This window comes from Mobula hypostoma, chromosome 5, assembly GCF_963921235.1.
Source record: "Mobula hypostoma chromosome 5, sMobHyp1.1, whole genome shotgun sequence".
Taxonomy (NCBI): domain Eukaryota; kingdom Metazoa; phylum Chordata; class Chondrichthyes; order Myliobatiformes; family Myliobatidae; genus Mobula; species Mobula hypostoma.
In genome coordinates, this window is record NC_086101.1 from 9,697,491 (window position 1) to 9,710,929 (window position 13,439).

Genomic DNA, 13,439 nt, shown 5'->3' on the forward strand with positions numbered 1-13,439 from the left:
TATGTGTTGTGTAGGAGGGACGGGTTGGATTGATTGTGTAGCAGGTTAACATTCCGGGCCACGCCACCCATAGCATGCTATACTGTTCAATAATACATAGATAAACTACTTGATAAACTTGGTAACTTGACTCCCTTTGTAAGATCAGAATTAACTGGTTTGATTCAGATTTCAACATAAGGCAAATGACCAGAACAGCAATTCCACACTTAAGAAATATTCCAGGCATGCCTATTTCTGTTACATAATGATGCTGAAAAAATAATTCATGCCTTTATATTGAATAGACTAGATTACTGCAATGCCACTTTTTACTGGCTTTCCAAAGCAATCTGTTAATAAACTTCAACTTGTTCAGAATGCTGCTACTTGACTTTTATCTAAAACCAGGAGGATGGAACATATCACTCCTTTCCTAGTTACTCTGCATTGACTCCCTGTACCTTTTAGAATTGATTTTAAGGTTCTCTTACTTATTTTTAAAGCTCTCAATAGTCTGGGACTCAAGTACATCACAGAATCATTTTAATTTTATAATCCTGCTTGAGCTCCCAGATCTTCTTCTACCGGTATCTAAAATGTAAACAATCTCCCTCAAAAGATAAGTAACAGGTCAGTTTTTTGAACCATGCTCCTAAACTGTGGAATTCAATACCTAAAACTATAAGGGATGCAGACTCAGTTGACACTTTTAAACACCAGCTCAAAGCCTATTTATTTAACCTTGTTTTTAAATTAACATCTTTTTGACCTTTATTTCCATGTTTATTTGTATTATTGTATTATTTTTATTTCATTTTTATGTTTGTATTTTATCCCATTGTAAAGCATTTTGAACATCATCATCTGTATCAAAAATGCTCTATAAATGAAGGTATAAATAAAGTTAAGAATACTTGATATTATTCAAAAGATATTTATTATCAAAGTTGTATGCGGTATGCAACTTTGAGATTTGTTTTCCCCACAGACAGCCATGAAACAAAGAAGAACCATGAATCTCAGTCAAAGAAAAAATACATCAGCCACCCTCTCCCCCCAACACAAAAAAGTCACACAACCGGCAACAAAACAGAGCTAGAACACAGAATATAAAACACAAATTCAAAGGCATATTCAGGTCAGCTCAGTGTTTGTTATCTGAAAGCCACCCCGATTCAAAATCACCCAAACTAGCAACAAAAAGGTAGTGAGGTAGTGACCAGAAAAGCTAGAAGCACATCCTATGTGAATTAGAGTCTGATCCACAAAGTGTGTTGATTAAACCTTGCTCTGGCACCATGACAGCAGTGAGGGGGAGAGAGAGAGAGAGATCATACGAACACAAGAACCTTCCCTTGGGGGTAGCGAGTGAGAAAGAGAGAGACTGCCCCATGCAGACACCTTCATCTAGCAGCAGCGAGCAAGAGGCTGGCAGACAGCGCTGAACACTTGCTCACCCTCCACACCCAACTTGACGATTTCAATCTTCCTTGGTGCTTTAATCAGCAAGATCGGTAAGAGAAGGAGTAAATTATGGGCTCGCGGCTCGCCTCCTGGTTTCCTGGCGTCTATCCCGCATGCCTTGCTGGCAGCCTTGTGGAATCTTCATGGAGACCGAAAACTGCCAGGTCACCCGATCGGCTCAAAAATACACCGCCAAAATGAAGAGAACAGTTTCCAATAGTAGCAGAACCACATCTGAAATAAAAAGACGCAAAACAAGTGAAAGGAGATGGATAGACTATTAGACAAAGAATTATTCAATAACTGGGCAGTTAGTTGGTGAGCAAAAGTGATGAGGCCAAGGACGATAGGGAAAGTAGGAAAATGATAGGGAGAGGAACCGACATAAATTGGGGACTGGTTTCTCGAGCTGCACCACTCAATCCACAAAAAGCAAAGTTTCCTGGTGGCCAATCATTTTAATTCCTATTCCCATTTCTGCTCTGACATGTTGGTCCGTGACTTCCTCTTCTGCTATGGTGAAGCCACACTCAGGTTGGAGGAGCAACACCTCATATTCCATCTAAGTAGCCTCCAACCTGATGGCATGAACATCAATTTCTCCTGTTGATATTTCTTTCCCTCCTCCTCCCCTCTTCTTTTCTATGCCCCTTACCTCTTCTCCTCGCTGCCTATCACATCTCCTTGGTGCCCCTCCTCCTTCCTTTTCTCCTGTGGTCCATTTTCCTCCTACGAGATTCCTTCTTCACCAGCCTTTTCACTTTTCCAATTGTCACCTCCCAGCTTATTACTTCATTCCCACACCCCACCCACCTCAACTGGCTTCACCCTATTACCTTCTAGCTTGTCCTCCTTCTCCCTTCTTCACCTTCTTATTCTGGCTTCTACCCACTTGTTTTCCAGTCCAGATAAAAGGTCTTGGCCCAAAACATCACTTCCATAGATGCTGCCTTAGCTGCTGACTTCCTCCAGCACTTTTTGTGTGTTGCTCTAGATTCCCAGTATTTGCTGAATCTCTTGTGAATAGGGAAAGGTAAGAAGAAATTGAAAATCAGAGATGTTGCTAGAGTGACTAAGAGAGAGAGAGAGAGGGACAGGGTTAAGTGATACTTGCTGTTGTTGAGAGGAAATTGTCTCTAGGTTGCTCTTTGATTGAAGCAGAGACAGAAGTTCTGTGAAACTTCCTCTGGTAAATAAAAGGGAAGCTGTCCAACCATGAAACTGAAAGAGGGTTCTACACAATGCCACTGAGTGATGTGTAAAGCTGTAAGACCATAAGACATAGGAGCAGAATTAGGCCACTTGGCCCATTAAGCCTTTTCTACCATTCAATCTTGGCGGATCCTTTATTCCCCTCCTTAGCTCCACTCCCCAGCCTTCTCCCCATAACCTTTATGCCATGTCCAATCAAGAACCTATCAATCTCTGCCTTAAATATGCCCAAAGGCCTGGCATCCACAGCTGCCTGTGGTAACAAACTCCACAAATTCAACACCTTCAAGCTCAAAAAAATTCTCTGCATCTCTGTTTTAAATGGACACCCCTCTATCCTGAGGCTGGGCCCTCTAGCCTGAGACTACCCCAACATAGGAAACATCCTTTTCACATCCTCTCTGTCTAGGCCATTGAAAGGTTTCAATGAGATACCCCTCAACCTCTAAATTCCTGTGAGTACAGACCCAGAGTCATCAAATGTTCCTCAAATGATAACCCTTGCATTCCTGGAATCATCCTTGTGAAGCTCCTCTATACCCTCTCCAATGCCAGCACACATTTTTTTAGATGAAGAATCCAAAACTGTTCACAATACTCAAGGTGAGCCCTCACCAGTGCCTCAGCATCACATCCCCGCTCTTGTATTCTAGAGCTCTTGAAATGAATGTTACCATTGCATTTGCCTTCCTCACCACTGTCTCAATCTGTAGGTTAACTCTTAGAGTGCTCTGCACAAGGATTCCCAAGTCTCTTTGCATCTCAGATTTGTGGATTTTCTCCCCATTTAGAAAATAGTCTGCATATTTATTTCTACTGCCAAAGTTCATGACCATGCATTTTCCAACATTATATTTCATTTACCATTTTCTTTCCATTCTCCTAATCTAAGTCCTTCAGCAGCCTTCCTGTTCCGTCAACATTACCTGTCCCTCCACCAATCTTCGCATCATCTGCAAACATCTAAATCATTGATATACAGCATAAAAAGAAACGGACCCAACACCGACCCCTGAAGACAGTACTAGTCTCTGGCAGTCAACCAGAAAATGATCCTTTTATTCGCACTTGTCGCTTCCTATCAATTGTCAATGATCTATCTATGCCAGTAATTTTCCTGTAATATCATGGGGTCTTAATTTGGTAAGGAGCTTCATGTGTGGCACCTTGCCAAAGGCCTTCTGAAAGTCCAAATATACAACACCCACTACATTCCCTTTATCCATCCTACTTCTAGTCTCCTCAAAGAATTCCAACAGGTTCATCAGGCAAGATTTTCCCTGAAGGAAACCATGCTGACTTTATCCTATCTTGTCCTGTGTCAGCAAGTGCTCCATAATCTCATCCTTAACAAGTAAATCCAACATCTTCCCAACCATGGACGTCAGGCTAACTGGCCTATAATTTCCTTTCTGCTAGAGTAGAGTGACATTTGCAATTTTCCAGTCATCTGGCACCATGCCAGAGTCCAATGATTTTTGTAAGAAACATAGAAACATAGAAAATAGGTGCAGGAGTAGGCCATTCGGCCCTTCGAGCCTGCACCGCCATTTATTATGATCATGGCTGATCATCCAACTCAGAACCCAGCCTTCCCTCCATACCCCCTGACCCCTGTAGCCACAAGGGCCATATCTAACTTCCTTTTAAACATAGCTAATGAACTGGCCTCAACAGTTTGCTGTGGCAGAGAATTCCACAGATTCACCACTCTCTGTGTGAAGAAGTTTTTCCTAACCTCGGTCCTAAAAGGCTTCCCCTCTATCCTCAAACTGTGACCCCTCGTTCTAGACCTCCCCAACATCGGGAACAATCTTCCCGCATCTAGCCTGTCCAATCCCTTTAGGATCTTATACGTTTCAATCAGATCCCCCCTCAATCTTCTAAATTCCAACGAGTACAAGCCCAGTTCATCCAGTCTTTCTTCATATGAAAGACCTGCCATCCCAGGAATCAATCTGGTGAACCTTCTTTGTACTCCCTCTATGGCAAAGATGTCTTTCCTCAGATTAGGGGACCAAAACTGCACACAATACTCCAGGTGTGGTCTCATTATGCTCATTACTCGCAGAGGCCCCGATGCAACAGACCCTCAGCTCTGGAGTAGTTGGTAAAATCATCACGGCTATAAGCTGTGGCTGTAGTAACAAGCTCTTCACACCTACTTGTCTGCAGGAGGGTGCTACGATAAGGGCACGGGGAGCAGAGAGGGAGAGCAGCCAGCCTGGGTGAGGATTTTTTGATCTGCAATACTGTTAATGATTGGGACTCAGTGCACGTTAGGATGTGCTTTTGGATAAGGTTAGTTCTATAAGACCATAAGATACTAGAGCAGATTTCGGCCATTCAGTCCATCCAGTCGACTTCACTATCCGATCACAGCTGATTTATTTTCTATCTTAACAGTGTTCTCCTGCCTTCTCCCTGTAACTTTTAATGCCCTTACTAATCAAGAACTTATCACATCTGCTTTAAATATACCTAATGTGCGAGAGAAAGAGAAAGACAGAGAGAGAGCTCCCATGCTTCTGATGCCAAAGTAGTATGCCCAGAACTTACTAACCCTGACCTGCATGTCTTTGGAACGTAGGAGGTAACCAGAACACCCAGAGGAGATACATGTGGTCAGTGGGAGAATGTACGAACTGCTTACAGGCAGAGGCAGGAATTGACCCCTGACCTCACAACTGCTGGCACCATAAAGTGTCACACTAACTGTTAGGTTACTGTAGCTACTGGTCATCCCCTTCACACGCTGTCCCTCACCGGAAAACTATGGTTTGTGCGGTCATTAAGTCAGCTTTCAGCTTTCATGAGAAAGGTGAGGGCGGACTGGGGAGTGTTTGTGTGCAATGTGTGAGCTCGTTATGTTTGCTTGGTGATTTTCTCATGTGGGTGGGCATTTTGCACCTCATCCTGTTTCACCTTCCTGTGGCCGTCAGTTCCCTTGGTTGGTTCAGACATGGGCTGAGGGGGTGGGATGGTGGAAGTGGCAGATAGCTGGCAGGTGTCTGCTTACACCAAGAGCACCCTGATTCACAGACAGATCCCGAGTCCCCAACCTACCAATCCTACTTTCAAATTCCCAGTCCATCGGTCCGTTCTCTGAGGTTCCCAACTGAATGTTAGCATTCATTTCAAGAGGAGCAGAAATAACAAAAAAAAAGGATGGAATGCTGAGGCTTTATAAAACTTTGGTCAGACCACACTTGGAGAATTGTGAGCAGTTTGGGCCCCTTATCTAACAAAGAACACGTTGAATTAGAGAGGGTCCAGGGGAGGTTCATGAGAATGATCCGGGGACTGAATGTGTTAACATATGAGTAGTGTTTGATGGCTCGGTCCTGTACACACTGGAGTTTAGAAGAATGGGGATGGGGCGGGGCGGGGGGAATTCTTTTTGAAACCTAACAAATAGTGAAAGGCCTAGAGAGAATGGATGTAGAGCGGCTGTTTCCTATAGCGGGGAGCCTAGGACCAAGGGCACAGCCTCAGAAGAGAAGGACTCCTTTAGAATAGAGAAGAAGTGCAATTTCTTTAGCCAGAGGGTGATGAATCGATGGAATTCATTACCACAGGCAGCTGTGGAGGCCAGGTCATTGGGTATATCTAAAGCAGAGGTTGATAGGTTCTTAATTAGTGAGAGTGTCAAAGGTTACAGGGCAAAGACAGAAGAATGGAGTTGAGAGGGAATTCAAATCAGCCATAATGGACTGGTGGAGTGGACTCTGTGGGCTGGGGGGAGAAGTTGTTTCCCAACCTAATAATTCTTGTCTTAATGCTATTGTACCTCCTGTCTGATGGCAGGGGGTCAAAGAGATTGTCGGACAGATGGGACTGATTTATTGCCTGCGATTTTGCTTGCGGGATGGAGGGTGCAGGGGTGAGAGAAGGAAATCTGGGTGAAGGAGGCTGAGTCTCAGAGTGGGGAGAGCAGTGATGTCAGCCAACCTAGAGTCCGGACTGAAACTCCAGAGTACAAATCTCAACTGGCTGTGGAAAAAGAAATGTGACGCAAAAGAAAAATGCAGAGAAAATTTACAGGGATGTTGCCAGGACTTGAGCACCTGAATATAGGGAAAGGTTGAACAGTTTACAACATTATTCCCCAGAGTATAGAAGATAGAGGGGAGATTTGATAGAAGTATATAAAATTATCAGTGGCATAGAAAGGTAACTGCAAGTAGGCTTTTTCCACTGAGGTTGGGTGAGACTAGAGCTAGAGGTTATGGGTTAAATGTGAAAAGTGAAATGTTTAAGGGGAATATGGCAAGGTTTTCAGGCCATTGCTTCTTTAAGAAGGGAGGATGGAAAAAGAAAGGAAATTATAGGCCAGTGAGCCTAACCTCAATGGTTGGGAAAGTGTTGGAATCCATTATTAAGGATAAGGTTTTGGGGTACTTGGAGACTAATGATAAAATAAGTCAATTTCGGCATGGTTCGACAGGGAAATCTTGCCTGACAAATCTGTTAAGAGTTCTTTGAGAAAGTAACAAGCAGGGTGGACAAAGGAGAGGGAGAGGCAGTGAATGTCATTTACTTGGATTTTCAGAAGGCATATGGTAAGGTGCCACACACGAGGCTGCTAAACAAGATAAAATCCTATGGTGTTCCAGGAAAGATATTGGCATGGATAGAGGAATTGGTGTCAGGCAGGAGGCAGTGAGTGGGAATAAAATGGACTTACATTCATTTATCATTGTACTCCTGCCATGAAGTTAATAAATTTCATAACATATGCCATTGATATTAAACCGGATTCTGATTCCTGTCCTGTGGATATCTAACTGTTTGTGAAGCACACAGAAGTTTAACTTGAACTTCTACTTGACTCGAACCTCCAGGCTCGACAAGAAGCTCAGAGACCCTGCCCTTCACCCTGCCTTGTGTAGCTGGATCCTGGACTTCCTGTCAGATCGCCGGCAGGTGGTAAGAGTGGGCTCCCTCACCTCTGTTCCTCTGACCCTCAACATGGGAGCCCCCTAGGGCTGTGTCCTAAGGCCCCTCTTTTGCTCATCACTGTGTCACCACCCACAGCTCCAATCTGCTAATTATGGTAAATTGCTGATGAGACTACACTGATTGGCCTGATCTCAAATAATAGTGAGGCAGCCTACAGAGAAGATACCATCACCCTAACACAAGTGGTGTCAAGAAAACAACTCTCCCTCAATGTCACAAAAACAAAGGAGTTGGTTGTGGACTACAGGAGGAATGGAGACAAGCTAACCAGTATTGACGTCAATGGATCTAGGGTTGAGAGTGTGAGCAGCTTTATGTTCCTCGGCATAAACATCACCAAGGATCTCATGTGGTCTGCAGATACCAGCTGTGTGGTGAAAAAGGCACAACAGTGCCTCTTTCATCTCAGATGGTTGAAGAAGTTTGGTATGGGCCACCAAATTCTAAGAACTTTCTATAGGGGCGCAATTGAGAGCATCTTGACTGGCTGCATCACTGCCTGATATGGGAACTGTACTTCCCTCAATCGCAGGACTCTGCAGAGAGTGGTGCGGACAGCCCAGCGCATCTGTAGATGTGAACTTCACACTATTCAAGACACTTACAGAGACAGGTATGTAAAAAGGGCCTGAAGGATCATTGGGGACCCAAGTCACCCTAACCACAAACTGTTCCAGTAGCTACCATCCGGGAAACGGTACCACAGCATAAAGGCTTCTTCCACCAGGCCAACAGACTGATTAATTCATGCAAACACAAATGTATTTCTATGTTATATTGACTGTCCTGTTGTACATACTATCTATTATAAGTTACTATAAATTGCACATTGCACGTTTAGATGGTGATGTAATGGAAAGATTTTTACTCCTCATGTATATGAAGGATGTAAGTACAGTCGGCCCTCCGTATCCACGGGTTTCGCATCTGCGGATTCAACCAACCATGGATTGGGATCGGAAAAAAAACCCAGATGTTCTCTCTCCAGCACTCATTGCTTGAGCATGTACAGACTTATATTTCTTGTCATTATTCCCTAAACAATACAGTATAACAACTATTTACATAGCATTTACATTGTATTAGGTATTATAAGTAATCTAGAGATGATTTAAAATATTTAGGAGGGTTTGTGTAGGTTATATGCAAATACTACGCCATTTTATATATGGGACTTGAGCATCCGCGGAATCTGGGGGGGGGGGGTCCCAGAACCAAACCCCCGCGGATACAGAGGGGCGACTGTAATGAAGTCAATTCAATACAATAATTGTTTCCTCCCAAACAGCAATAATTTTGCAACCTAGGCAAACTCACAAAAAATAAGGAAATGAAAAAATGTCAGTGTTAAGTTACTTTTATTAATTGTCATTCAGTCAGACAATGAATAATATAAATAATAAATAATTCAATTAATAAATATCAAAGAGTAATAAATTAAACAAGCATGAAACAGTAAGAAAAATATTAACATTTATGGACATCCTTAAAACAGATGTAATTTCATTTTAATATAAATCCTATATTCTGCCACAGTTAATATATAACAGTGTGGCACGTGGCCAAGTGGTTAAGGCATCAGTCTAGTGATCTGAAGGTCGCTAGTTCGAGCCTCAGCTGAGACAGCATGTTGTGTCCTTGAGCAAGGCACTTAACCACATACTGCTCTGCAACAACACCAGTGCCAAGCTGTATCAGCCCTAATGCCCTTCCCTTGGACAACATCGGTGGCATGGAGAGGGGAGACTTGCAGCATGGGCAACTGCCGGTCTTCCATACAACCTTGCCCAGGACCTGCACCCTGGAAACCTTCCAAGGTGCAAATCCATGGTCTCGCGAGACTAACAGATGCCTATAATATATAACAGTGGAGTGCTTTGGGTGGAAATTCCCCTGGATGAATCTGAACTGTTTTTCTCTGGAAACTCTGCCAGCAGATTAGTGAGCAGTGCCTCAGATTTGTGAGACAATGTGACATTATCACTGAAACTGCCCAGGAAGTACTCACAACATTCAACATACAGTAAGAGACAAGCAGATCACATACCACTCAGAAAGACCCAGAAGTGCAAAACAGGCCAACTTACTCACTGTGATCTACTCTTGTGTAGGAATCTGAGTCACGATGAGTGTAGAATAAATTACTTTTAGTTGGTTTGGTGATAATCACAGTGCAGAATAGTTACATCTTTTTTCAAAAGAGATGACCCAATATGTTGGCAATTTGGTAAACAAGTTATGGGGAGTTTGGCTGCTCCTTTACTAGCATTAACCATTGAGGACCCACGTAGATGTCCCAGATATGCTTCTATGCAGAAACTGGTCTCACAAGCTAAACAGTCTGAATATCAGACAGAATTGCTTGCACATTGCCTCTTGAGATTATCTACTTACACTCTCCCTTAGGAGTACTTGTTTCAATAAGATCAATAAACTTAAATATAAAATAAATATCATGCATTAAAACAGAAAGAATATTAGCTTATCCTGAGAATGAACATGGCATGGAATGTCCAAATTTTGTCCTATAGGGCAACATGCCCCATTAAGTGTCTGTTGAGTTCCAGTCTGAAAATCCCGACCATTCATCGAGTTCTTCACAAGGCGAATATTCCAAAGAAGGTCTTTCCCTGAGCCCTGTCCACGTAGTGCACCACATTCTCACTGACTTTTGAGAAGATGTGGTCGCCCTCCTCAAACTGGAAGATGGCACCCTGGTAGGACGTCTTGTACCAGTGTTGTTGGTTTGACCCATAGTGGCAGATGGACTTGGTGGCCTTCAGGAGCAGATTTTCCTCTGGGTAGTTGGCGGACAGCAAGGTGACGTTGTGGCTGAGGTAGGTGGCCTTGTCCTGGCAGCCTTTGCCATGAAACACCACCTGGGTGTAGACAAAGTACTGGCCGGGGGTCTTGATGACCAGGCCGTTGCCCTCAAGGTCCACTCCTTTTGCGAGGGTGGTGTCTGTGTCCTCCTGCCAGATCACTTCCTTTCCTCTGTTGTTGGATAATGCTGTGGGAAAGATGGAGGATATTAGCATGGAATGGCCTGGAGTCACATTCTTCTTCCCAACCGTATTTACCATTGTTCTGTTATAACTTTTTAGCACTGACCAATGCAAATCTCTAATGGATTCACTGTACATAATCTGGAGAATGCTTTTGGGAGTTGTTGCTGAATTGCGCCTGAGGTCTGAATTGAACCCGGGTCATGGGAACTGCAAGGAAGGGAGATGAAGTGGTGTACCACCCTTACACCTTTCTCCCGAACCCCCCACCACCTCCCTCGGCTTCCACATCACCTTCCCACCCACTGTCTGCTGAGCAAAATATTTCTTACCGATGAGGTGAGCAGCGATTTTTGCTCTCTCCGCGTACCCAACTTGTTTCATGACCTGTTGTAGACCTGGGAAAGGAAAGCAGTCGTTTGAGTGGGAGTGTACTTTGTCTCAGTAACTAACAAAGGTGCTGAAGGGGAGAGACGGGAAGATGTGTGTGTGAGAGAGAGAGAGAGAGAGAGATGAGAGCGAGAGAAAAAGGTAAGAAAAGACACGGGTGAAGAAATTTTGCAAAAGTAAAGTAGAGATGAAAGAAGACGAGAGGGGAAGGTAATAAAAACAGAATCAAGCAGATTGAAATTGTGAGAAAGGGGAGGAAGAGAGAGGAGAAAGCGCGGGGAGAGAGAAACAGAAAGTTAGGAGAGAAGGGGAGGTGGGGAGAGAGAAAAAGAAGGGGAGAGGAATAAATGTTTAGACACAATTAAATGGGTAAAGGCGCCATGGGGAGTTTACTATCGAGCGGGAGAGCGGCACCGAAAGGTACTGGGAGACAGAATGAAAGAGTTGGCGCTGAGCGAGAGGGTTTACGGCAAGGAGCAAAGATTGCCCGCGGAAAGGACACTCACTGTCTTTAGCCTGAAAACTCGTCTCCGACAGCTCCGCGTCCCGCGTTTTATCCTGTAGCAAACAAAAAGAGCAGCAATTTAAAAGGTGAACTGAATCCTAAATCTCCAGTTAATCCGAACCCCGATCTTTTTCGAGCCGGTCTCCGCGGAGACTGTACAGTATGGCCACGTACCTGCTGAGCCGGGAGTCCCCTCAGCTGACACAGCACCAGGTAAGAGCTGACGGCTACCAAGCTGAGCATGGCAACGGCGCAAAGAGCCGGCCAGAAACAACCCCTTCTGCTCGACTCTCTCAGCACCACAACTTTGCCGGCCTCGGGGTCCAACTGCATGTTGTATTGGTTCATGATCCTGCGTTCGGTCGAAGCTCTTTTGAGGTAGTTCTCTTCAGGAGCGTTTGTATGTCTGTTGGATCTCAGTTAGATCCCCTCTATATATACCGGACTTTCGGAATATCCTACCAGTAGGAGTGATGTAATCGGAAAGGGAAGCGCTCGGTGAAATGGAAATATGAGCTGAGCCGCTGCCCAAGCAACTCCCGACCCGCCCCCTCGCTTCCTCTGATCTGCGGTCCGTAGTTTCAGCGTTTCGGTGGTGCGTCCGAACGCCACTTCGGAAAGAGTCCCAGGACACGAAAGGTAGAGTAGTAAACTGCGGTTCAGTCAACGAGCTTCCACTGGGACGGCCACTCACACACTACAGTGCGGCTCGGACATCCAGAGGCGTCAGAATACGGTTACACACACACACACGCACACGGGAGAGGGTCCCATTCTCTCAGATTGTGTGGACATACAATCAATCTATACATATATATATAAACCATCTCACGTATGTATTTTATTGTGTTTTTTATGATTATCGTGTTCCTTATCTTACTGTGTTTTTTCTTGGCTGCTTCGGATCCGGTGTAATAATTATTTCGTACTCGTTGCAGTTGTGTACCTGAACTGATATTAACCAATCTTGAAAAACCCTCAAAATAACGATCTTCAAACGATCTTCTCTGGAATTCTTTACCCCGGGAGATTGTGGAAGTTGGATCACTGGACGGGTTTTAAACATTAGGTAAATAAATTTGGGGAAAGTTGGCAGGTGAACAGGTGAGGCGCTGAAGAAGGCGACCTGGGGTAGAGCAATCATAACTACAAGAGATTCTCCAGATGCTGGAAATCCCGAGTAACACTCACAGAGAATGCTGGAGAATCTCAGCAGGTCAATTAACGTCTATGGAGTGAAATGAAGAGTCGACATTTTGGGGCAAGGCCAAAATTCGCCCATCAGGACGAATCATAATGGGAGTGAATAGTGGGTTAGGTTTAAAGGGCCGAGTGGCCTATTTGTCATCCATCTTTCTTGCCTTCTGGCAGCTTTACTGATCCTGAGAGCTGGATCTGAAAACTTGGTCACATAATATCTCCCAACCACCAGCCACCTCCACCACCCCAAGCTTTTATTTGTGGGATCTTGCTATGCACACTATGCTGGCCAGCCGTTACACGTGGATTGCATTTGGTGGCATATTTCATTGGCTGCACAATGTGTTGAGGGTGGAGGGTGCTGCAAAAGACATGCGAGCTGAAAGAACTCTTGGGAGTGAAAATCTCACACAACCTCTCATGGTCCCAGAACACATCCTACACAAGCAGGAAAGCTCACCAGTGCCTCTTCTTTCTGAGGAAGCTGAAGAGAGCTGGACTTTGTACATCCATACTCACGTCATTCTGTAGTTGTGCAGTCGAGAGCATCCTAACATGCCGCATCATTGCTCAGTATGGTAACTGCACTGCTCCACAACAGACAGTCAAAGCTGCCCAACGCATCAAAGCCACCAGCCCACCAACCATCAAGGAAATAGATATAGAAAGGAGCCAGAAAAGGGCCAGTGACATCATGAAGGATCCCACATACCTTGCAC

At 44.4% G+C, this 13,439-nt stretch overlaps 1 protein-coding gene across 1 annotated transcript; it reads right to left on the bottom strand.

Moving 5' to 3' along the window:
* Nucleotides 1-8,968: 8,968 nt before the first annotated feature.
* On the bottom strand, nucleotides 8,969-11,893 carry LOC134346100 (tumor necrosis factor-like). Its single transcript, XM_063047400.1, has 4 exons — nucleotides 11,695-11,893; nucleotides 11,522-11,573; nucleotides 10,958-11,023; nucleotides 8,969-10,630 (listed from the first exon to the last, which is right to left on the bottom strand). Exons 1-4 carry the CDS (start codon nucleotides 11,866-11,868, stop codon nucleotides 10,218-10,220), a joined length of 705 nt encoding a protein of 234 aa, XP_062903470.1. The 5' UTR covers nucleotides 11,869-11,893; the 3' UTR covers nucleotides 8,969-10,217.
* Between the last annotated feature and the right edge of the window lie 1,546 nt (nucleotides 11,894-13,439).